The 25,414-nt window shown below is 40.3% G+C and overlaps 1 protein-coding gene across 1 annotated transcript; it reads right to left on the reverse strand.

The window, feature by feature from the left end:
• Positions 1 to 425: 425 nt before the first annotated feature.
• Positions 426 to 20,661, reverse strand: LOC107205357 (cytosolic phospholipase A2 epsilon-like). Its single transcript, XM_015629676.2, has 21 exons — positions 20,635 to 20,661; positions 20,263 to 20,346; positions 18,266 to 18,338; positions 17,321 to 17,457; positions 16,380 to 16,511; positions 13,990 to 14,030; positions 13,531 to 13,573; positions 13,141 to 13,204; positions 11,651 to 11,817; positions 11,416 to 11,508; positions 11,005 to 11,042; positions 9,705 to 9,840; positions 8,165 to 8,304; positions 6,936 to 7,158; positions 6,195 to 6,309; positions 5,059 to 5,196; positions 4,482 to 4,589; positions 3,840 to 4,031; positions 3,099 to 3,265; positions 2,071 to 2,251; positions 426 to 956 (listed from the first exon to the last, which is right to left on the reverse strand). Exons 1-21 carry the CDS (start codon positions 20,659 to 20,661, stop codon positions 718 to 720), a joined length of 2,538 nt encoding a protein of 845 aa, XP_015485162.1. The 3' UTR covers positions 426 to 717.
• Between the last annotated feature and the right edge of the window lie 4,753 nt (positions 20,662 to 25,414).

Below are 25,414 nucleotides of genomic sequence, written 5' to 3' on the forward strand. Positions count from 1 at the left end.
CAGCAAATCTTGATTGATACTGCTGGTGTTATCTCATCTTAAATGAACTGATGCACAGAAAAGGACTGTCTTAGAGGTAGCAACATATAATGTTATCTCCTGAGTTATCGTCCCAGTCATCTGCACTCTTGAAAGCAGTTTCCTTCCATTTTTCATCTTCCACAATTGAAGTGACATCTTTTCTTTCACCTTTCCTCAAAGGTTATGAACAAAGCTCATTGTTCACTCAATATTTGACTTCTTGGTATCAAAAGCAAGAGTAACTCTTTCCCAGAATAACTCACTAGCTGAGCTGAGCTCATAGAACTTAATAAAACCCCCATTCTTCAATGACTTCAACTATAAAATTCTTGTTTTTCATGATGATGCATGGCTACTTAGTATTTGAACAGTAGCTATTACTCTGCAAGTATATTTTTGCATACAACAGTAAGAAAATAAGATCTAAGAATGACCAGTTAAATATACTTTCTTAAGAAACTATTTTTCTAAGACAGGTATTAGAATCTCATGAACTGTTATTTGGATGGCAGTGGGAATAAGACTGTAGCAGCAGCTACACACCGACCACCTCACTGCTGCAGAAGTCAAAGGAGTTGGTATCACAAATTCTGTTGCCATCACAAACATCTGTGAGCTTGCAGCAGGCGAACGTTTATTAGTCCAGTACCAAAACATTTGTGTGTCTCCTTCTGATGAGATTTTTCAAAATACACTTTAAGAGTGTTTACTTGAATTAGGCGATGAATAGTTTTTAAGCCGCTTCTTTCGTTCCACGGCAGTTCGCAAAGCCTGGAGGATGAAGTGTTTATTATTCAGGATGTTGTAGCTGCACAGGTTAAGCAGCTTGTTGAAATTCTCTTCGCTGTAGGTAAGCAGGCCAGTGCCATAGGGAGCAGCACAGTTGGACACATCCACTGCTCCCTGCTCCATCTCCGCAGGACTGCGCTCCACATCTGAAACCAGAACAAAGCACAGCAAAGGTATTGAGGGGGGGAACTGCAGCCAGGCGATGCAAAACACACAGTAACAGGTACAAGAAGATGAAGTATCTCCTGAAAGTGGTTCAATATTTAATTGCTGTATAGTAACTATGTCAGCTGCACTCCTAAAATCCACTAGTTTGCTGCTTGGCTACAGTCCAGACTTGGCCTGTAGAAAAATTTTCCATGCAAAAAGCTTTCCTCTCTAAATTAAGGTTTTGCAAAAGAATATTTAATTTTTTTTAAAATTTGGAATTTTGTATATATAATTTTTCAGTTGAGTTCTGAGATGACAGCTCCTTATCTACCAAGCTGGTAGAAAATTACACCAGAGGACTCCTGGATTGGGAATCCTCCCTCTCAGGTGGCTGAGATTTTAAGTACATGCAGCAGAACAAATAAGATAATGAACAGCATGAGGCTTTTTTCAATAAACTGGTTCATGGATTTTTGTTCCGTTTTTGGAGAAAGCTTCCTGGATCATAGAAAATTAGAAATAAAAAAAAATAAAGTTGATGCACATAAAAGTATTTGTAAACTGAAACTGAATTTGACAGGTAGGTTTTTTCCTAGTGAAACAAACATACCTCCTGTTGCTGGACTAAAGGAAACAATCTGGCAACTTTTCAAAAATTATAGGTATTAAAGCAGCTGGTTACCCTGGCAAAGCCTTTGCTTCATAAAATATTTTCAGCAATTTCTATTCTCAATTTTTTTCATGTAAAAAAAGTAATAGGGGAATTCTAGCTTTGTTAACCAAAGTCTCTCACAAAGAGAGACTGTCAGGTGACAGCGTAAGCTACCAGTGGATATAACTTAGTAGCTGTGTCCTCTTTATTATCAAAGTTACATGACCTTTTTCAAGGTGGTTTCCCTAAATGTACAGCTACTCATGCTTTTATTTTTAAACTTCTTCATCCCAACCCCTGATTAGCTGGTCAATAATATATGCATCACACCTGGACTGAGAATATAATAATTTAGCCAACTCAGAAGCTTGCCAGTGTCTTGTTTTGGAAGAGGAACAAATTAAATGCATCAATTGGATGAGACAATCTCAAAAAAATTATTACTGCTGTCAACTTACTCGGCGCCTTGTATTTTTGGAAGGTATCACACACCAGTGGAAAATAGGCCAAGATGGGTGCCTCTAAGCTGTCCTCAAACACATAGCACTCCTTCAGGTGTTCCCGGTCTTCCTGGCTCAGCTCTGTGCTGGGGAATGGGATCCCGTGCTCCAAACAGTACTCTGAGAACAGGTCCAGTGGCTGGCTCAACAGAGGGGAGAGATGCAACACAAAGAGAGCTTGAAGTAAGACCACCAAAACCCATAGTATTTTATTGTAACAGACAATCTGAGATGGATTCACATGAATATAAATAATGCACTATATATGTTTATAAACTATGCACTGAAACAAACGTGCCATCTTAATTTTAATATATCTTGGGTAACAGAAATTTGGTTGATTTGCTAACACTTTATATTTTTAAAGTAAGGTTATTGTTTACTGAAATTTATGTGATATTCAGGTCATTTTTGTGATTTAGTGAGCACAGTAGAGGATTTGGATAAGGAAAATTTGATTACATGTGGCTTCTCAGATCAGAGGTTCTTAAATACTTGCATTCAGTGCATCTATGTCTTCATGTCCTCTTACAAATAAATTACATTCATTTCAATCATATAAGCCCCTCAAGGTTTCTTAAAATGCAGAAATAAAACAACCCTGAGTAGAACTCGTGCCAACACAAAGATCAAACATAAAAGCAAAACTTTTCATTAAAAAAATTAAAATTATGTATTGTGTATTAATTATATTGCAGAAGTTATTTAACTATTGAGGAACCAAGATGACAGATACATAGAATAGGACATGTTCTGTATGTCTGTGTTCATATGCCTGTCCCAAAAAGACACTCAAAGCAGCTCTGATAAAGGCAGTGACATTATGGTCACAGTTGTGAATAGTACCATTGATATTATCATTTAATATAATAAAAACCAGACCATTTTCTGGAGGGGGGGAAAAAAAAGAAGAGAGAAAGAAAGCTGTGGTGGTAATTCAGCTGCTGGAGTCATACAGATAAAGAATAACTGCTTCAAAACATCACCAGAGTCTGTGATCCTCCACTGTAATTTAAATGGAGAATGACATCCACTTTTCTCTCTGGCCTCAGAATGGGTGGGCAGCTGGTGTTGATGAAGAAAGCTGTATCTATCAGCTTGAGGTAGTCACTCATGTCATTCAGCTGGCTGGGAGAAGAATCCAGCACTGTGTCTGAAAGGCCAAAACTTTTGTTATTATTTACTGCAGGGTCAAGACCATTTTTTTTCCAAATTAGCATAAAAGAGGAGGAAGAAAAGACAGTTGATGTATATTCATCTTTGACACAAAGGCCACGGTTAAGAATTCGTCTTTGACGTGATTTTGGTATCTAGAGCTCAGCTCTGGGATCAGTAAGAGGGAGCAGTTCTGAGACTCAGCTTCATCCAAAGTGACAAACTGCTCTTCTTTTTCAACATTTTGAATTTGTTTATTTTTGCATTTGTGTAAATTTGTATATTTGTGTAAATTGATGGCTATTTAACTTCCTCGGAACCTTCAAGTCACTCTTTGATGGCTTTTCCTAGGAAGATGAGAATTCAAGCAAAGCTGCTGTGCTTTCTCCAAGACAGGAACAAGACCAGGACTAAATCATCAACAGCTTGGCAAAACCCATTCCACAAACACATTATTCAAATAATATTAATCAAAATCTGCCTTTATGATAAAACTTATCAAATATTTGTCCTCAGCAAGTATCAGCACTCAAATCTCCCTCAAAGATATCACTAAAACAATTTCCAATTACCTTTCCACATACAAAAGCTCTCATTCTCCAAATATTTGTTATTTAGCTGCAATCCCTTGAGGAAATTATGGTAAGTTGAAACCACTGGCCGCCCAGTCATCATTTCTCGAAGAGTTTTGGAAAGGCAACCTTTGGGAATGGATAAGCAGGTTGTCTGTTCATGAGGCTTCTTGGGCAGAGCAGGATGGTTCTCTGTAGGAAGAACAAGAAGAGGGTATGTGTCTGCATTTGGTCAGGGTGTTTCTCTGATAATAATAACACCCAAAGCACCGTGGCTCCCAGCCCCATCTGTGACCAAGTGCACACGTGGGCACGCAGAGTGTTCTGGGCAGTGGGTCTCAGTGTCACACCATCACCTTGTTCTTCCCTGTCTGGCCTCTCCCTCCCCAAAGGGCTCTGGCAACCCTCTCGTGACTGACAAAACTCCCCAGGGATGTTGCACACAGCGAGCAGCACAATGTTTTTTCCTGTTTTACAGCACAGCTGTTGGCCTTCTGCTTTTCCTTCATTCCCAAGGGATTGGTGTCCCATAAGCCAGAAATAGGACACAGAAACAAACCCTTTAGCAAATGTCAGGTTTCACATTTCAGAGAGGTGTGACTGAAATGCAGATGCAAGAGAAAAGTAATCTAAAGAACTAACCAATGTCATGCTCAGTGTCTCGAGTCCATCTGTGCCAGAAGTGTTCTGAATGACCTGAGAGGTAGACAGCATCCATAAAACTCTGGGAAAATATATTGCTCCATGTGCCTTGAAAGTTTAAAAAAAAAAAAAGGCAACATACTTAGTATTAGTTTGAATTTCTAGAGCACAGCTGTGGCAACACACCTGAATCCACTCTCTGTTTCAGTTATGAAATATTATGAATTTTCCTATAAATATCAAATGCCACGCCGTTCCACACAATGTCTGGCTTACGACCAGGCCATTTTCGAAACTCGGCTGTCTATAAAAGTCAGGCTGTGAGTTTAAATACTTCAGATGATCAGTTTGTGTCTGTGTGTGCATGCATGTGTTCTGTTTAGCTCATTCAGCAAGACATTCAGCAAATTAGTCACATTTGTCTCAAAAATTAGTTTCCTCTTTAATCAATTTTGGCTGGTTCCTTTGAGATTGAAATTGCATCAGATACATTCTCTGGTGTACTACTATTGCAACTTGCAGAACACCTCTGTGTAGCCAGCTCTGAAGGTGATGTTTTCTTGCGACAGTAAATCACCTTCCAAGAAGCAGATGTGGGATTCTGGGATCTTCTTCATCCGGCGACCCATGAAGAACTCACTGCCAAAATCCTCTGAACGAACAAAGGCCCCATATTTCAGGAGACCCACCTCGTAAGGTGTGAATTCCACCCACTCTGCAAATAAGGCATCAAACTGGGTTTATTGCAGCCACCTGAACACGTGTAAAAATCAGCTTAGACAATCAGAAGCTGCAAGGAGCACAAGGCCTGTAGCTGCACCGTGGTGGTGACAGACAGTTCAAACCACCATGTTTTGAAACAAGCAGATGCCCTTCAACATACATGAATGCAAAAGCTAAATTCATCTCCTCTGCCAAAATCAATTCAGTTTGGGATTCAGGTCCATTTCTGCACTAAGAAGCAAGGCCTGGGGCTCAAAGTCCACTGATTGCTAAGGCCATGCACACAATGTGGCATTCTGAGTTCCTCTGAGTAAGCTATGACACCAGCTACCATTCATTCTTAAGACTCTTTATAATCACTGCCCTGAGGTGACTCTGACCAAACCCCCTCAAAACACAGAAACCTTGGCTGGGTGCACTGGGACTGCAGCTGTGCCTAGGAGCAGATGCCCAGGCTCAGTTGCAGGATTTCCTGCTTACTTTGGGCTGGAAACACTATGGGAATAGTGGTCAGGATCACTGATCAGGGCACAGAGCCCTGCCCCTCCTCAGATCCCTCTCTGGCCCCTGGGAGCTGACTCCTGCTCTCACCCCTTTCCACGTTTTCCTTTCCCTTCCCTTCCTTGCCCTCCTCCCCACTCTTCACAGCTCTCCTGGACTAGTGCTGCCCCAGCAGAAGACCCAGCAGCTGAAAGGGGCTGTGGGGGCAGGTGGGGACAAGAGAGAAAAGAGCAGCAGTGGTGGCTCTCAAGGCTGCCAGAAAAAGGCATCTCCATCCCCACACTGAGCAGCATTGACAGCACAGGAGTGTCCCTTCCATACTGTTAGGATGCATGTTTTTCATCCAAACAAAAACCAGATGTGAAGATAGGGGAAAGGAAATTATTTAAAAGATTTACTGGCCTGGACTTACAGTAAAAAGTTTGGGCATTCAATCAGCCTTAAAAGGAAATCCTTCAGAGTTATAAGAGGGTGTATGATAATCTGTACCTTTAAAATCCAAAGTGCTGAAGTCATCCTTGACATTGAGGGACAGGTATATGGGGAGTGGATTCTGCCCCTGATTTACTGCTAGCTGCTGATCCGAGAGTTTGTGAGTACTTTCCTGTTTGCAAAGAGCAAAAGTCATTGTAAGAAGATGATGCATGGACTAACTACAGTATCAAAGCATGAACTATCAATGAAGTATCTGCTAAACCTCAGCAGGTTTGTTCTGTGTATTTTAGCTCTTTGGCCACACAAGTGTGTTGATGTGTTATCTGCCATGAGCCTTTGCCAAGGCATTGTGCTTGTGGGAGTTTTGGCAAGGGGGACAGTGCAAAAATGCAAGAAACATGTCTGTGCAGTCAATGGGATATGACTTGCTGTAAGGAAAGAAAGATATTTAGTCAACCTGGATCATTTCCTTCAATATAGCTTATGGGTGTGCATTGCTATGCCTGAACTTAGCTCTGTCAGAGCCTTCTCTCCTCTGTATGTTACTAGAATGATCACCTGACCCAAAATTAAAGATGGAAAATCAGTTTCCTCAATATCTTGAATTTTTACATGCTCAGACATCTCCTCTAGATGCTCATATTTTAGTGTTAACTCTGTTACTTTTATTCTAAAAAGCCAAAGAATAAGTCCTTCAGGTGTTTTGAGAGCCTTTTCTCTAACTGAATCCATGACCTTAGGCATGAGAAGTTAGAAATCCTCTGAAATAAGAGGGAGAGAAAGAATATCAAGTACCTGATGATGTAGCATACAATCAATGAAGAGTCCCCATAAATCTGTAAAGGACACCTTGTGCCCCTCTTGCTTTCTCTCACAAAGCTTATTTTCATAGTATTTCATATGATCCAAGGAGAAACAGTGCAGCTTGCTCTTGATCACGTGTTTCCTGATACCATCTACTGGCCCACTGAGATCCTTTTGTGACCAATTTGCATCTTCATATAACTTTGACATGGTCCTGGATAAAAGAAAGGTACTGTGGTTCATCACAGGGCACATGATAATTCCTTGGGCTTATAACACGTGTGTGGTTTTTTTCAGGCTAAACAAGGTTCTTGCCCTCCAACTTTTACTTGGAAGAGCATTTCAAAGCTGAGGTAGAACTTACACTGCATAACGATTTTTAAATTTTTTTTTTTGCTACACAAATACATTCAAAATCATCCTATCTTGTTTGTTTTTCAGAATCAAAAAAGTAATAAAGCAACACTGATAACTTAACTCAGGCTTTTGCTAGAATCACCCTTTGGTTGTCCAAGCCACATCTTCTGTCTGAGGCCAGTTCCCTCAGGTGGGTCATACCCTGTGTGAAATGTTAAGCTGGAGTTTAGCAGCGACTCTTGCTCTGGCAAGTGCCAGAGCCCCTCCTTGGGCATGCAGCAGGTGGGTCACCTCAGACTCCTGGCACTCATAAGGGCAGGCTTGAGCTGCCAGTTCCCTGAGCTCCAGCAGATTCCAGTCATCCCCTCTCATCCCCACCCCACTTGTTCTGTCTCTCATACTTTTAGAGCAGCCTTTCAGAGGCAAAATGTTTTAAATCCCTCAACCCCTCCTAGTCTGTGCAAGGCAGTCACCACTGAGTGCATGTATGACACTGTGTTTTATCTTAGGGCTGTTCTTTTAAAGTCTGCTTTTTGGAGCGGAGTAAGAGTCGACCCAAACAAATATTACAAAAGGAATTCTGAAGTGTTGCATGCAACAACATAAGTTAAAGGCAAACCTTCCCAGCTTGTGCTCTTTTGTTTTTGTTTCTGTAAACACTTCAGTGCAGTTACAAAAATACTGTAATCCTCATTAGATTTGTTCCTTGTAGGAGGACAGCACTGAGTGGTCCTGTGAAACAAGTGCCAAAAGGAAGCCAAGTACCAGCATCAACCCGAGTAAAGTCATCAGTAAAGCAAAATTGTTCACCAGGCTCTCTCTTTGCTAACACAAACGGCGAGTACAAGCCCAGCTCTCCTTACCATGTGGTGGCAGATAAACCACTGATGTATGACACACAGTCCAGAACACCCAGCTGCTGGAGAGCCAGAAGGCTGCCAAACATAGCTGTCATGGACCGCACTCCCCCTGCTGCGGTCACGACTGCCACCACTGGCACCTGCTCAACACACAAAGAAACACTCGTCAAACACACACAGAGCCACTCACCATCACCAGGTGAAACACTGGAATGACAGCCATGCAGAAAAATGTAACAGCAACACCTGATTCAGGTAGGTTTTGATTAATTCACCCTCTTCAATGCCTAGCTGAAGAGTGTTTGAGTTGTGTAAACTTTGGTGGAGTTCAGTGTATGCTGAAAGCGTTTTCCTCATCAGTGATGCTTTGGAAAGTCAGTAGATGAAAGTACAGTTCTTGTATAGGAAAATATACTTTCATATTTTCTCAATGTATTTAATTTTTTCTCAGCTTTTTCCCTCAAAACACCTTTTAAAGCTCTGAGTAAAACTAAGGTCAGAAGAGAAGCACAAAACCTGCCTGCATAATTTTCTTCTTCCTCTACATGTATATACAACGCTTCCTATTCTCCAGGCAGGTAGTGCCCAGCTTTATAGATTTATTTTAACACCCTCTTTCCAACCCAGATTACCTCTACCTTCCCTGATATCAGTGCTACATGCAATTTAGTTTTACTTTCTTCAGAGATGCATTAATCCTTTTATCCATCCTCCCTTTTCTGTATAGTAAAAACTGATACAACAAATATTCAGTTTTAGGAACATATGATGCCATTACCTTTAATCTTGTCTTCACTGTATTTTACCATCCACTTGTGGGTTTGGGGTTTTTTTTTATTAATTTAGCTCAAACTCCTTTTTTATTCTCATTTAATAATAACAAGTCCTATTATATCTGTTATTTAATTTCATGAGCACTTTAACTTGGTTGAAAAATGCTGTCCTGCACACATCATAGAGGGTTGGGGGTGCTGGGAACTGAGCAGAGCAGTGTAGGAAACACCCCACAGGCACATTGTCCCAGAGTCTTGCTCCAAGCACCACAGTCCCACCACAGATTATTGTCCTCCAGTAACAGAGCAGCTACCTCTGAGTTCAGGGATCCCCAGGGGAGGAGCAAGCTAGAGGTAACACCAAAAAACACTCAAGACAGATGCTACTGTACCAGTGTGCTATGGGAGAGCTGCAGCCCTCCCCGTGAGCCTTGTGGCAGCAGAGAAGAGGAGAAATAGCCTCAGCCTAAGCAATCAGATTTCAGCAGGCTTGGTTATACACACCAGCATGCCAGCAAATACAGCCTTTGGGTGCCCCTGAGAGAGCACAGAGGTTGGCAGAGAATAAAGGAGCTATAACTGACCTCCTGACAGTTCCCCTTTCATCCTCTGAGACAAAACTTGGATATGGTCTTAGGCACAAGTGACAATCTGGCTATGCCATTTAGTCTATGTGGAGGAGCAATATGGGGAGTCATGCAAGTACATCACATCCACCCTCTCAAAGCAGGTCATCTTACTTCAAGTTCCCAACATGCTGTCCCACATACCTCATCCTCCTGCAGGTCTTCATCTAGATGAAGAACATTTTTCAGAGCAGCAGCAACCACCTTCTTCCTTTTACAGATGAAATCCTGCTCCTCCGCGCACAGATCAAACCCCAACCGCAAATCTAAATTCTCGCAACTAGAAAATATGAACAGTATTGTTATCTGTAGGATAAACCTTTCAGCTGGAGACATTCATCAAAACCAACAACAATAAACCAGTTTAAAGAAACTATACTTCCACGTATATGAAAGTCACCCTACAGAAATGAAAGCAGGTATATCCTATATATAGGATATCCTATATCCTACATTTGTGCCTTCCTGTGGAGATGTTGGACCAGAATTATGTCCTGAACAATTACACACAAACATAAGGAATTTAAATAAATAAAATATTCTGCCTATTTAAAACAAGGAAACAAACTGGATTCAAGCTGTTTCACATTGAACTCTGGTATTTGGACACCCCTTCACATTTTCTTGCTATGCATGTGTTTCCTGAAGTACAAAGAGGGCCTAAGCAGCTATTTAAACATAACACACTGTAGTTAAAAAATACTGAGTTAGGCTTATGTCTACAAAGAATTTGTGCTCTATTTGATTCAGAAGATGTCTCTTAAATTTATCCCTTCTGTACATTATCACAAATATCATGTACCTGATTCATTCTATAACCTCTATTTTCACAGGGTTCCAGCTTCAGAGTTGTTTTTTTTCAGGGGGGAAAAAACCCAAAAAACAAACAAAAACCTCTCAGTCTCTTCTCTGAATATTTGTCAATAAAATCCTCTGATTTATCATTCACCTGCAACTAAGCCTTGCAATGGAGCTAACTCATCAACAGGGGGTATTGTTGCCCTTCAGAAAATCTCAGCAAGCCAGTCACTAAATAAATTACTGTCCATGTGTTTCATTGAAAAATGACCTGTAGGGGTCTTGTGGATGCATAAAGACAGAAGCTAGACACATTAGAAATCTGGTACACATAAATATGCACATATTATAGATAAAGGTTACAAGACAGAGAGATGTTTAGGTACCAAAATTACAAAGCATCAACATTAGGAAACACATTGTGATGGTTTATACCCCATAACTAGCCGCCCCCTATCCTATTCTAAATTCTTACCAACCAATTTAAAAGCTTTAAAAGCACTTTATTAATCATTCCCCATATTGTAGTCATCTTTATTTCCTGTTTTGAAATTAGCTGCTTTAAGATGTAGCTTCCTTTCATCTAACAATGATACTATGAAAGGAGATGGCCTAAGTAATCATTCAAAAGCAATAAAAGATTTACCTATTTTCCTCATTCACAGAGACCTCATAAGATTCCCCCTGAAAATGAAATTCACCATAAATGAAATAGAAAGAATGAAAACACTGTAAATTTTAAATAGAATTGAAATTTTGTAAAAGCAGGTTTGACAGTATTAGCAATTATTCACAGATATAGTCAAATGATAAATTTTTGGTCTCTTCTCTGGCCTTCAGCACACAATCCTCATCCTGCTTTTAGACTACTTTTAAAGCAGCCAGGAATTCTGGATATCCTATTTTCACCCCAAAGCATAGCTCTATTTCTAAGTGTATGCAGAGCTAAGCCTACAAATAACTCTTTAATGCATTTTTAGTAATAAAATTATTATGTGACCAGATATCACTGTTTACCTTGTTGAAAAAATTCCAAATACTGTCAAAGGATACTCACTCTCATCACTGTCACTTTCTTTCCCAAGTCCAGAGAATGGAGAGGCACAGCCAGGGGACTATTTACATCCATTTCCCTCCTACCTGAGCCAGGCTGATTTAAAGAGGGGGAAAAATGTTATAACGACAATATTATTTATAAACCCTAGACACAGAAATACCAGACAAGGGTTAACTCATGATTCTTCTCCCAAAATTTTGGTTAGGTGTTATCACCACCCATAAGCAAAACATACACAACAGAAAAAACGCTCCTTTGGCAGGGTCATGAGCAGTCTGGGTTGACTGTGCTTGATGTAGTGGAACCTGGTGGTTTCACTGCTTCCTGGCCTGGAGTGAGGCCCTATGGAAATTTCTTGAGTTTCTTCATAGGATCCTTTCATTGTGAATGTGAAATCTCTCCCTAAGAATAAGAAGCAAAGCACAGAGAGATGTTAACTGCTCCCAGTCCTGACATCAGCAAATAAACATGCCTCAAGTGACATTTCAGCCTTAGTGCTGCAGGCTTAACTAAGGTTAATTTGGACCACAATGTTTTCCTCCACTGTGACCAGTGTGCAGCACCTGGCCCTTTGAGTTCCCCTGGACTGCAGGGAACTGACCAGAACTGACCAGCTCTCAAGTTTGCAGTACTCAGAGAACTGACCCCAAAAGCTGATGGCAGAGTGGGGGCTGACATCCCTGACTCCTCGAGGCCCAGCCCTCAATCCACTGAGAAATGCAAAGGCATCTGTTTGATTTCACCAGCCTTGAGGGGAATTTTTAGCAGGCACCTTTGTACATAATTCTTTGTGTGAAAGCATGTGTGAATTGATTTGAATACCCCATATCAGGTAAAGTATGAATGTTACCATCCTACATTCATAATTAAGTTACTTATTGTTCTGCTTATAGTAAATCCCATTGAGTTGCTTTGTAAATGCGAAATTACAGGATGATTAAGTGCTGCTGAAACCTTTAGACAAATGATCAAGTTTGGCAAGAAGGCCCACTTGGAAACTCACAAATTCACTGTGAGGATCTTCACTCCTGGCTCCCCTTCCTTTGCCCTCTTTATCCTTTGGCATCCCTGGTCTCCACATAAATAATTCTAGATTGATTCTAATATGATTTTTCTTTGCATGTGTCATGGGGTAGCTTTACCTTTAAGGCAGCTGAGGAGAGAGGGGAAGTTGGAGGTGCTGATGGCTGATGGGGGTTTTTCCTCCTGCATCTAGTAATAGAGTGAACCCTGCCATCAAACTCTGTCGCACTTTTACAAATTTATGTTAAACCTACATTTGCTGATACCTTTGCCAGGGATCCTTTAAGTGACCTAAACCATTTGTGACACCCTGCCCAGTGACAGTGTGTGTGACACTTGTGGATGCCTCTAGCAGCATTCACATCCCTTGAGCTTTCATTGAAGTCTTTCTCCTCCTGAGAGTTGTGTTTCCCTTCTTTTACTTTGTGTTTTTACCAGAAAACAGAGGTAAAGTTATTTTGATTCCATCACACCACAGTCATGTTTCCAAGTGTCCCAGCCACCTCCACAGTTTCCCTTGAGCTACACAGTCACACCTTCTTCTGAGGATTCTCACTAATAGAAAGTAGGTAATTCAGGAAATACCCAAGCAAGCAGCCCTGATGCAAACAGAGACTAAAACAGACCAAATCTTATCCAGATTCAGCTGCATTTCCCATAGCACAAAGAGCAGTAACAAACAATTTAAATCAGCAACCTCACTTTTGTAAGAACTCTTCATTTTTGTTTCATTCACATGTACTTCCAAACAAGAAACTTCACGAGACTGGAAGAGAAAAGCAATAAAACCACTGGTCACAGAAACAGTTCAGGATTCTCACTGATGTTCTAGGGGTCCTGTAGAAATACAATGCTTGGCCATGGTGGTCTGTGGATGTGAAGAATTTGTAGAAACTGAGTATCTTGTATAAATTTTGCAAGCAGTACCATGGTTAAGGAAGCCAAAATAACTGGGGACCTGTCATCACATTTAAATACCATTCAGACCCCAACAATTAACACAAGAAATTTTTCTCCCAATCTTCCAACCACATCCTTCAGTTCTGCCCTACCATAAGATTGACATATATTTTAAAAAAATATAATAATTACCACTAGTACACCATTAGTAATTATCTTCTCAGATACTCCTGGTCTGAAAAGCAAAACCAAAAAGGTTTATTTGAAAGTGGGTATTTAAGCAATAAAATTTCTAAAGCAAATAATTCTCTGGGTTCAGTTTTTCTAGCTGGCAAATACCATCAGCAGTTCTGTCTTTCCCCTCTGTCAGATCACGTCCCATGCCCTCCCAAGGATGTTCTTCTTCCTTATCTCTCCTGATGAATATCATCTCTCCTTAGGCTGAATCACAAAATAAACACCCATTTTCAGCTTTAAACAGTAAGTGAGACTGTCACTCAAATTCAGGAGAGAAAAGCAGCAGTGGGGAGGATGCTGAGATGGGGTGTCTGATCACAGGTCTGTAGAGTCAGTTCCTCAATGCTGCATTACCACTCTCTCTAAAATGCAGTTTTATGATGACAAACTCTACAACATTTAGGTTTTACTTACATGTTTTCCAGTAGGAATTCCACTTCTAGTTCTTCCTGATTCTGAAAATAGGACCTTTTTTTTAATTTATGAAAGAAAAAATATTTTCCTCTGATACAACTCTGACAATTTGTTTATAACTCTCTCTCTATATTCCCACACCCTCTACATCATAATATGAATGGATACAGTTTTATGTGGCCACACTTTGATTTCACCTTTCCACTGCTCTACTGCTTACAAACCAGCAGTCCCATCAAGAGAAAGAAAAGATTAAGTATCATATAATAGGGAGCAAGGGTCCTATTATTAAATTATTAATTCATTCATTCATTAATCAGAAGAGAGAAGACTGAAGCTATGAAGGGGAATCAGGGAAAGAGCTCAGGAGAGATTAATCAAAAGGAAAGGAGACAGCAAAAGTATAAGAATGAAACAGCAACAGAATAGCATCATGATTGCTGCATCTGTGACATATAACGCAGAAGCAGGTGGTTCTGCTTGCTAATTTCTCCCAAAGTCTCTAATTTTGTGAGAATTACAGTGTCTGCAAGTTTGTAACAGAAGGCTGAAGCACAGATTTTAGAAAGCAGTCACCTTACACCGATGCAAGACAGACCATAGCAAATACCTGACTGTGCCCAGACTGTAAAATCCAAGGTAACTGATGGTTTGTTACAACTTTGTCCCAAGAACAGCAGAAACAAGATTCAGAAGAACCTGGCTCATAGCATCTGCCTAATTGTGTTTGCCTTATGCTCCCATCCTTCTTGTGCCAATTTACACTCACACATGTTATGTTTCTATTAAGTCCCACTCACATATTTGTGGGTGAAAAAGCCAGAGCACAGCAATGGAAATACCTGTTAGGCCACAGAGAGCAAGAGGCACAGCAAAGTCACCCTGCTGCTCTGGCATTACCCATGTGACCAGCTCAGCTCTCCTTTTGAGATACCTTGGTAGATGGAAGAAATCATTATGGGCAGAGGTGGCACTACAGCCACCTTGTTATTAAGAATGCCTGTTGCATTACTAAGTCACTTTCAAAAAAATTAAATAACCCAAAGTCCTCTAAATATTCATATACACACCACAATCTGTGATGCCTCTTGGGTGTCTGATCCATCAGGATCCAAAGAAGGCCAGCTTGACCAGGATGTTCCTGAGACAGCTCACCTGCTCTGACCTCCACCACTTCCACCTTGCTAATGGGCTAAGTCAGCTCTGCACACACCTCAGAGCAAACTCAGGGCTTGAATCACACCTGGAATTATCTCTGTCACATGAGGCTTTTTCTGAGGAAGGCTGAACAGGTTTAGTAAGCAGTCCTCAGCAAGGATTGCTCTTCTAAAAGATGACCACTTCTAAAAGAGTAATTAATAAACACTCTCCAAAGCAATAGCAATATAAAACACAGACAAGAGTGCTTTCCAAAGAGCCTGGCTGACACAAGGGATTAGAAATAAACGGAGCACAACAGTTCCTGGGAACCGTAAGCTGAAGCAGTTGGCAGAAGTGTGAAAAAGCCCTGAAGTTATTATTACACCCACCAAACAGAGAAGGTGTTACATTGTGCAGAAAGTAATCTGAGCACATATTCTGCTCTCTTTGAAGATGAATGTGATTTCTCCACCTTCCACTCAGCAACTTCATCTACTCAGTGTTTCATAAGATACTCCCTATGTCCCCTTTAATACAACCAAACACAATCTTTTTTGAGACACATGCAACAAATGTAACTATTAGGTCATACACTCACTTAGAAGAAGAAGTGCTGATGATATTCTCATTCATCAAGGCCTGCCCCTTCTATGCTGGCTCAGCCCCTCTAAAATAAGTTTCTAACCATATAATAAAGGAGCATAAGCAGACTTGCTGAGACTTTTTCCCTTATAGTTGTTTAGTAGAGGAGGAAAAAACTGTAAGAGATTATTACAAGAATGAAATGCTTCATTTAGCAAGCACAATATCTGAAAGAACTGCCCAAAATCCCTGGAGAAGCTGAGAGGAGATAGCCCTAGTGAGCTCCTGGCCAAAAGGTAAGGGCAACTGCCTGGAAAGGGGGACAGGTTTGTTCCCATCCCTGCTCTGTCCATCTCTTACAACAATGAGACCCCCTAACCATCAGCTTCTTCATTTTTGACTCTTTTTCTCACTGATTTTTCAACATATATTTTTGAAATTAGAAAAAAAAAAAAAAAAAATTAGGGATACAAAAAGCGTTTTGCATCTTATTCCAGTCACAACAGGGGAGGTTTGTGACTCCCCCTCCTAAAACCCAAGCATTCAACCTTTTTAGTAACATCCTTTTTAATGAAGTCTTTGTGTGTGAGAACCAATTTAATGTTCAATAGAGGTAGTAACTTGAGACAAATTTCTAATCAAGAGTATTGTTTTCTCTAGCCACTCACCTCTGGATTCAACTCAAAATTCAGGTGAGCTTTTTCTCCAGGCTGGATTTTAGCCACATCAAAGCGAACAGTCATAAGACAGTCATCTGGTGTAAAAGTATCCTCATCACAGACTGTCAGTTCCAGGATGTTCTGAGGAGACAGGCAGAGAAGGATGTAAATAACATTAATTTACAAAAAACAGTAATTCTGAGACTACTGAGCCCGAAAGGAATGTTCAGCAGAGCCAGTATTCAGCCTCATGTTCATGTGGGCAGACTCCTGTGACAGCACAGAGCTCTGCTCACAGCCCAGGTGGCTCAGACAGCAGTCAGGGACTAACCCTAGAAGAGGTAAATCATCAGATTTGGCAACCAAAATGAGATCCAAAAGAAGAGGAAACGTAAGTGATAAATATGACGGTAACATGCACCAGACAGAGCAGAGGTTACATACACTATTCCTCAGATCGTTTGTGGATTCAAAATTACTACCTTGAGAAATTCTGGCATTTCATCAGAAAGTAATAACAAAGGGGAAATTCTCAGCCCTTTAAAATGGAAGTTAAAGCACACTACCAAACTTTAAACAGGACTTGAATTACAGCAATTCCCCTGGTAGCTCCTCAGGGCTCAGGCCACCCTTAGAAGCATGAGAAGATGCAGCACTAGTCAACGATGAGAAACTGATCCAGTTTGGACTTTGTACCACTTTCACTCTGCTCACCTATTTCTGCTAACTCTGTAAACACTTTAACAGTTTTTTACAACTGTTCTGGGACACATAGAAGCATTCAGCGTTATTCCAGATATTCCACAACCTTCTCATTTTAAACTACTTCTTTCAATCAGGTTAACTGGGTTCAAGATCCGCGTGAGCCTCAAGCCTCTCAAAAAGAGTCTGCCCACAGCAGGTGAAGATGCCCCCTTTAGAAAACCCCTGCTCACTGTCACAGATCCCACCTTTACTTCACTCTGTAGGATGAAGTGGAAAGTTTCATTCCAGATGGGATTTCTGCAGTTGTGTACAGTTCTTGTCCGGGCCTCCTGACATGAAGCTGTTGGCAGCCTCAGCTTGACATAACAATCAGTTTGGCTCCCTGTGTTAACAACAAGTTGCATAATTAGTACAGGAGTACTTTGTTATTATTTCATTTGTCCAGTCAGGGAAAGAAAAGATTAACCTCTGAGGAGTCCTAGATATTTCATTAGACCCAAAGGAAAATATTCTGGGTTTAGTGTTATTTAACTTTTCTGTTTAAATTCACATCAATTTCAAACCATGTCAAGTTTAAACCACTAATTCTATATGATAACAAAAGCCAAAGTATTTTATTTCAACAGTTTTGAACTAAGTACTCTCTTGTGATTTTTTTTAACTCCTATTTTCCAATATTTGCCAGTTTCCAGAAAACTCATATACAGTGTCTCTTCTTGAAATGGCACTTTTTAAAATTAAATTTAAACTTTAGTTTGAGGGATTTTCATCTATTTGTAAAGCACAACTCATCTACACCGACATAACAGTGAAGACACAAATACAGCAACATTAAAAGCAACTTCTGATTTTTCCTGTATCTTTCACAAAGATGTTCTTTTCAAAAGAGAATTGGGCAACCTGGAAGAAGGGGCACTGAAGAGTTAGGAGAAAGGGAAATACCACAGAGCAGCTGATAAAGGGAAGAAAAACTTCTCCTGCAATACAGAATTTCTAGTCTATTTCCTTTCTGGCTTTAAGTGTTTTCTAAATTATTTTGAATTTAAATGAAAATGTAAATAAATACAAGTTCTTCACCCAAACCCCTCTGAAATATTATTGTAATTTAAGCAACAGGTGTACAAGAGCATGAAAATCAGGTGACAGTAGTTTTCTTGCTAAGCTGTAAATACTCCATCAGTGATACTTACACACATCTGCTTTGCGGAGATTTCTCATGCCTACAATTCTTACAGAAAGCCAGCGCAACTGAGGCACTTCTGGCTGCAGAACAGTGAGAAAGATATCTTAATTATTAACAATTAACTCAGATATAAATAACATAGCTTATAACACCACAAAGGCCATTCTGTCATTATAATGCAGTACATTTCATTTTAACTTTTTATTTGAGAATTTATTTAAATTTGAGAATTTATTTATTTAATTTATTTGAGACATTTTCTGAGAAGAAATACTTTCTTGTGATTTGACTTTGAGTAAAGATAAGCTGTCTTTCATAGCTAGGGTCTACATTAATCAAAATGAAACCTCATTAACACAGCAAGCAGAACTGATGCATGTATATAAACCAGGTTTTTTTTAAAGAACCAGAACTGAAAAAAGCAGGAATCACTAAAGCTCTAAATAATGTAAGAAAATAGGAAGCTGAGAACACAAAGTAAAATTGGCAGTATGTTAGATTATATAATTAAACACAAATAAGCAAGAAAAGCTCTAATTGTATGTAAATGCACATACTGAAAAAAAAAAGGCTCAAAAGCACAAACAGGTGATTCAGAATGTCTTGCCTTAATCAGGACAAACCCAGGCTGGCCTGATTGATCTACCAAAGAGAAGCCCAGCAATACTGACAACCTGTAGTGTAGGGTTCTAAAGGGGAATAGCTTGAAGGCTCCACAACTCTCTCAAGTTTTTCTGTTCTCCCTCCACTCCCTGTCACAGCTAAACACAACCCTACACTTGGTTACAGGAAAAACAAGGCAGTATTGAAGAACATCAAGAGTAAAATACTACATACAGAAGAAATATCTCCATTATTTAAATTAAAAGCAGCACTTAAATCTCCAAAGAATCATGATTTCTGAGGAACTGCCTGCTTAGGACCTCCTTGTGTACCTCTTATTTTGATACACCCTGTCCTGACAGAAGCAGACTAAACATCTAGAAAGCAATAAGCCATCAAGCCAAATGTTATTTACAGTCTACTGGAAAGATTCTCAACTCAACACTTTTCTCTGAGAAAGTGTTGTTACAACAAAACCAGAAGGTCTGAAAGAAACTCATCAATCTCAGCGTAATTTTTGGCAGCAGTGTTTCTGCCGATGGAGAATGAAAGAAGTACATGGTACAAATTGCTGAAAGCTCAACATTTCATCCCAAACACAAAGGATTAATTTTTCATCCTCAGCTTTAGGATGAGGGACCATCCTAACCATACCCATGAGTTTGAAGAAAACTTATTAATGAGATGGCTTAAGTACTAAGCAACTATACTGACACAAATTATTATTCCATTGTGCTAGCAGTTAGTGAATTCACTGGTCTCCCAGATGTAAGAAAGAGTTAGCTTCATACTTTTGTACTGACTACAGCTAGGGAACAGATTGAGAAAACTCAGATGTGGAAAAATATAGACTACTATTTTCATTTTTCAAGTTACTCAATATCTTTTCAATCAACCATTAAACAGAATAATTTTTAATATATCTAGTATGTACCATATTCAGCACTTTCCAAAACCAATTCATCTTCATAAAAATCAGTGCTCAGAAAAGTGTCAGACATGCGAGTAAGCCATTTTATTTGCTGATCTGCCTCCATAAAGTAAAGGAAAAACAATTTAAGGACTAAGGCTTGGGTATTATGAGGTATGACTATCATCATATAATCATACCACAGTAAACCAAGACTAAAATCCAGCTCTCCCAGTTCCTTGCCTAGCATTTAAACCACAAGGTCATCATCTTCCCAACCCCTAAGTCACAGTGAATGCTTTGCACTCTAGACAGCACACTCACAGAAGCAGCAAATATTCCCTTAACTGTCAATAAATATCACCTCACACAAAAACAGTTAAGCTTGGTGAGAGGCTGGAAAGGCTGAGAGAAGATTGCAGGTAACACAGACACCCTTTATGCCCTGCAGCTCTCTCCTTGCAATCCAGAAGCTGCCTTCTGTACAGTACCTCATTTTCAGCACAGTTTGGTCTCTCATGAGTCCTCCTCCTGATTCCAATCTTCCTGTGCGGGTTTGCCCGGATGAACCGATCCTGGGGACAAAGAGCCAAAAGAGGGGCCAGTGATGAAACCCAACAGTCAGTAATTTTCAGCTCCTACTCAGATTCACTGTGGCAGGAGACCCTAGCATTTCTCCCATCTCTCCTCTTCACGATGGGATATATCCATCTCACCAGGACCTGCTGCTTTTACTGATAAATCTGCCTGCTGTAGATGCATTTGACATTTAAGGATCAAAATTCCCCAAGCATTTGCTTTTGATGAATCTCAGCCAAGACAGCCAAACAGATTCTCCTGCCCCACCGCTGATTTTCTCTTACCAAAGGTGAATAGGCTGATGATCCCATCAGTATCTTTGTTTCATAAAAGGCACCACTATAAGGCTCCAGTCTGTGTTTCTCCCAGCTGGTAGGTGCTCCTGGACCACGATATTTTCCAACCAACTGTGGCCAAGAAGAAGAGTTGTATAGATTGACTCATGGCTCCACCTCCCACTGATTTCAAAAGCACAAATGATGCACTTGTTCTGCGCCACATAAAGATTTGCTTTTTTTTTTTCTTTTTTAACACCACAGTGATTTAGGGGCAAAAGGAGATGGGTCAAGCATTTTATCACAGGTTAATCCCAGAGTAAAATCATTATCCACCACCATAAGGTCTGAATAACTACACACAGAGGGATCTCCTGGGGCAGTTCCAGCACCCACCAGCTTCTCCAGTCAGATGCACAACAGCAAGGATTTTTCACCAAGTTAGTTACAAATTACTGCCATGAAGTGGAGGCTGGATCTCACAGGCACTGGCAAATACTTAAAGAAAACACCTTGTAGCTTTTCTTCTCTCTTGTTTGGTTGCATAGAGGATGTTAAGGGGTCAGCAGAGCCAGCAGGAGCTTTTGCTATTGAAACGTTTTTTAGCTGAAGTGCTGCTTCCAATTAAATTGTGTTAGAATCTCATAAGCTTTAACAAAAATAACTACACATCATTTTTTCAAAAGTTTTTAAATATCCCTGTTAAAATTGTCAAGTCTGATCTCTTTTTAATTTTATAATAATTTCCCATTATTCTTCAGTAACAGCACTCACACATAAAAACAAAAGGACCTAGTACTACTACAAAAATACAAAAATAGCACAGAAGCCAGCTATTGCATTAAACATTATTAAAATCTCTAAAAAACGTGTTATTCAATAGTAAGAAATTGCAGTTTAAATAAGAGGGTTTTTTAAACTCTGTTTTTTAGAATTCTCAAATTTCTAAGAATGAAAAATCTCTTTAAAAACAGTAGGACTTTTTGGGAAAAAATAAAAATCTGATTTTTCAACCATTTCTAATGAAAGTTTTTGAGTATTCAAACTGTCCTATAAAGAGCTACTTTATATAAAGTTTCAAATTATTATTATAATTAGTCTTGCCTTTCAACAGATTCAAGCATTCAATGAATGTTTCTGCTTTATGCTGTACTGCCACTTATGCAAAAAAGCCTGATGACTTCCCACCTAAAGTTTTTTTGTTGGGTTGTTTTGTTTTATTGTGGAACTGGTATTACAATAGAGAATTATTTCACTTTGTTTATAAAATAACATTTTCACAGTAACGTTCTGAACTGAAATGAGATTCAGCTCACAGGGTACAAGAGGCTGAACCCAAGCCATTCCATCACTTCACTCAGACTCTGAAATCATTTCATGTCCCAGTTTGATGACTGGATTCTCCTTGTTCTTGAGGGACAAAACTTAGCCATGCACTTAGATAACATGCCATGCTCCCCACTTTATTCACACCCTTTCCAGAACGTCCACATTTGGGCCTTCTGTGGATTTCATAAATCAAATTAATCAATAGTAAAAGTTCAAGCTGCTATGTCATTAGACTGCCCCTGCTTACTCTGCACATAATGAGAAAAAAGAACCCAGCTAAACCACACTCCCACCCAAAAGCAGATGTAGCCCAGCAATAATAGTAAATGACTTGATAACTTGACACTGCATCACAAAGCACGGTGCAGGTGAGTCACAGTCAGGAAGCCACAGGCCAGAAGACAGGGTGGTATTTCACCAACACCATCGCAACAACAGCAGCCCACAGCAGCACTGGCTGTGGTGATAACGAGGTCTGGAGTCACACAGGCCCTTGGGCTGGGCCACATAGCTTGCAGCAGGGTGTCTGGGGTGACAGAGGAGCAGAGAGCTTGCAGCAGAACCAGCACAGGCTTTGCAGCCTCTTCAGAGGCAGCTGCAAGAGCTGGAGATGCCCACTTGCCACTAAGATCCCAGTTTTGACACAGGCTCAGAATCACTTTCCTCCCACAGAGAAGAGAGCCTGATAATAATTTCTCCAAATTCTCACAGGGTTTCTACAGATATTTGAAATAAAATATTTAATATCTTATATAAAGCAAAGGGGGAAATAGCCCTCAGAGGCTGGTTCACAAGCCTCCCAAGAGCAGTAGCTTCTGAGAGAAAGGTGCCACGATAAAGAGACAGACACCTCTTGGTCCAACCTCTGACACACCAATGCAGTCACAGGGTCCAACCTCATTTCTAGAAATACTTGTGCTTTGTTCTTCATAATGTGCTAAAGCAAAGCTGTTGGGCACCCTCTCTAGACATCAGACTTCATTTACATGACCCAAATAAGCCATCCCAAAACTTAATAATAATCCTTTCTGACCTAGATTCTGACAAATCAGAAGTGACAGCAAATTAAACCCTTAAGAAATTAAACCTCCATGCACTTTTTGTTATAAAGCACTTGGGTAAAATGAAGAACAGGGACATTAAGCTGCATTTCCTGCTTTGATAATAGAGAAAATTCCACAGGAAACATCTTTCTTGTGAGACAATAACAAATAAATTTACTTTATATCCTCTGCTGCACAGAAGTTGCACAATTGTACATACCCTGTTAAAATTTTGTCCTAATACATCATTCAGTATGACTATAAAAAATATTCACATTCACATTGCAAATTTAGGCCTTATCTACAAAGTAACTGCATCAATTTTCTCAGGTAATTCCCCTAAGTACATCAACACAATCTGAGGTCAGTTGACACAAGTGACAAAAACAACAAATGAATGAGCTGCTTTGTGCTACTGCTCAGGAGACAACTCCCAAGCATTCAATTCTCAAGAACATGCTCCCCTCAAACAATGCTACTGGGGTGACCCCAACCACCACTGATGAGATATCTAGTCACAGCACCCAGAGTACACTTTCATCTTCAGATCAGACCAGAAGACATCACTTCTTTATCACTGACTCATAGGAGTCCCATATTAGAGGCTCCAAAGTTGGGTCTCCACCACCAGCCAAGCGTGTGATTGTGTGCATGGGTTAACAGCCTCCAGGCAATGCAATTTATCATGCTCCTAAAGCAAAAGAAGACATCTCCAAGCATGTCTAAAGCAAAATCAAGACATCTCCACTGCTTTTAGTGGCATTCACTGTTACTACTCTTTTTAAATTACAGCTGTGGGCTTTTCCTACAAAGCTACGGGAACTCAGAGGTAAGTATTGTGCGAGTTTGTAATTGCAGCTGAGTCACCAGCCCTAGTTAATGAAAAGAAAGAGGCTAAAAGATTCTCTGGTAGCACCCAAGGGGTGAACTGCTCTCTGGAAGGGCCCAGCTCTCTCCAGTGACTATGGTTATCATCCTACACGACTCTGACAGATATTTCTTTGCCCATTTTTTCTTTTTTAAGCACTTATACACATGCAGCAAAGGAAGGCAGCTAGTATGCCTATGGAGTGGGTAAAAATGCCCATTAACAGTGTTGTAACTATTCACACACTTTATCTGGAATCTCGTATATGCATGATTGGCAGTGCCCTGGTGGACAAAGAAGGGCAAAGGCTGCCTGGCTTGTATCAGAAACAGTGTGGCCAGCAGGACCAGGGCAGTGATTGTCTCCTTGTGCTTGGTTCTGGTCCTGCCAAACCTTGAGTTTTGGGCCCCTCACTACAAAAAGGCCATTAAGGTTTCTGGAGCAGGTCCAGAGAAGGGCAACAGAGCTGGTGAAGGGTCTGGAGCACAAGTCAGATGAAGAGCAGCTGAGGGAGCTGGGATTGTTTAGCCTGGAGAAAAGGAGGTTCAGGGGGGACCTCATCACTCTCTACAACTGCCTAAGAGGAGGTTGTAGCAAGGCAGGCATTGGATTCTTCTCCCAAGTAACACACAACAAAACATGAGGAAATGGCCTCAAGTTGCTCCAGGGCAGGTTTAGATTAGATATTAGGAAAAATTTTCACTGGAAGTGTTGTCAAGCACTGGAACAAGCTGCCAGGGAAGTGGTTGTGTCAGCATCCCTGGAGGCATTTAAGACATGTAGATGTGACCATTTAGGACATGGTTTAGTGGGACTTGGACACATTATGCTAAGTTGGACTACATGATCTTAGAGGTTTTTTGCAGCCTGAATTGTTCTATGATTCTACATGGCCTTTAGATAGCTTGCAAGTGAGACTGAATCTTGTAGCAGTACTCAAGCCTGATACTTTAATATGGATGGTCATGGTCTTGAGCAGAGAGAACTCGGACTTGGAACATTTAGACCTTCTGCTCTAGGTCAGAAAGAAGAAAATAGGAAGATTCCCGTTTTACAGTACTGATTTCAGATATTGGCATATTTAGTCCATTCAAAAGCCATGCAAAAAGCCTGGAGAACCTGGTCTGTTAGTTTGGGTATTGTACTTACAAGTAGCTTGTCAAAATAATCCTTACAGTTCATCATATAATTTCCTTAGACAAAGAGCAGCTGCTGGTGAGAAGGGCCATTCCTGCCCACACCTTCCTAACTGTGCTCTGCTCCTACAAAAGGGAGAAGTAAACATTCCTATAAGAAAACCTTCAGATGTCAAAGTGGTTGTATAACTGGCATCAGTCCTGACAGCACCTCTGCTTGTGACTGTTACAGGCTGTGCTTTATAAAATGAATGCTGAGTGAAAAGGTATTTAAAAAACAATAACCTCACAAGCTGTGCTCAAGGAGTCATCAAAAGAGCAAGATTTTCATGCTTATCTCCTTCAGGAGTAGTGGGTGATGGTTGTTGATGAAATACATAGCATTGGTAAGGCAGAGTTGCTTTCCAGTGTTA

The sequence above is a fragment of the Parus major genome, chromosome 5 (genome assembly GCF_001522545.3).
Source record: "Parus major isolate Abel chromosome 5, Parus_major1.1, whole genome shotgun sequence".
Taxonomy (NCBI): domain Eukaryota; kingdom Metazoa; phylum Chordata; class Aves; order Passeriformes; family Paridae; genus Parus; species Parus major.

Coding starts and splice junctions, on each gene's coding strand:
- LOC107205357 (XM_015629676.2), bottom strand. CDS start 20,661: ATGGGATCATCAGCCTATTCACCTTTG. Junction 11,043..11,415: donor AGAAAGTGACAGTGATGAGA/GTGAGTATCCTT, acceptor TTTCATTTTCAG/GGGGAATCTTATGAGGTCTC. Junction 4,590..5,058: donor CCACATCTGCTTCTTGGAAG/GTGATTTACTGT, acceptor TAAACTTTCAAG/GCACATGGAGCAATATATTT.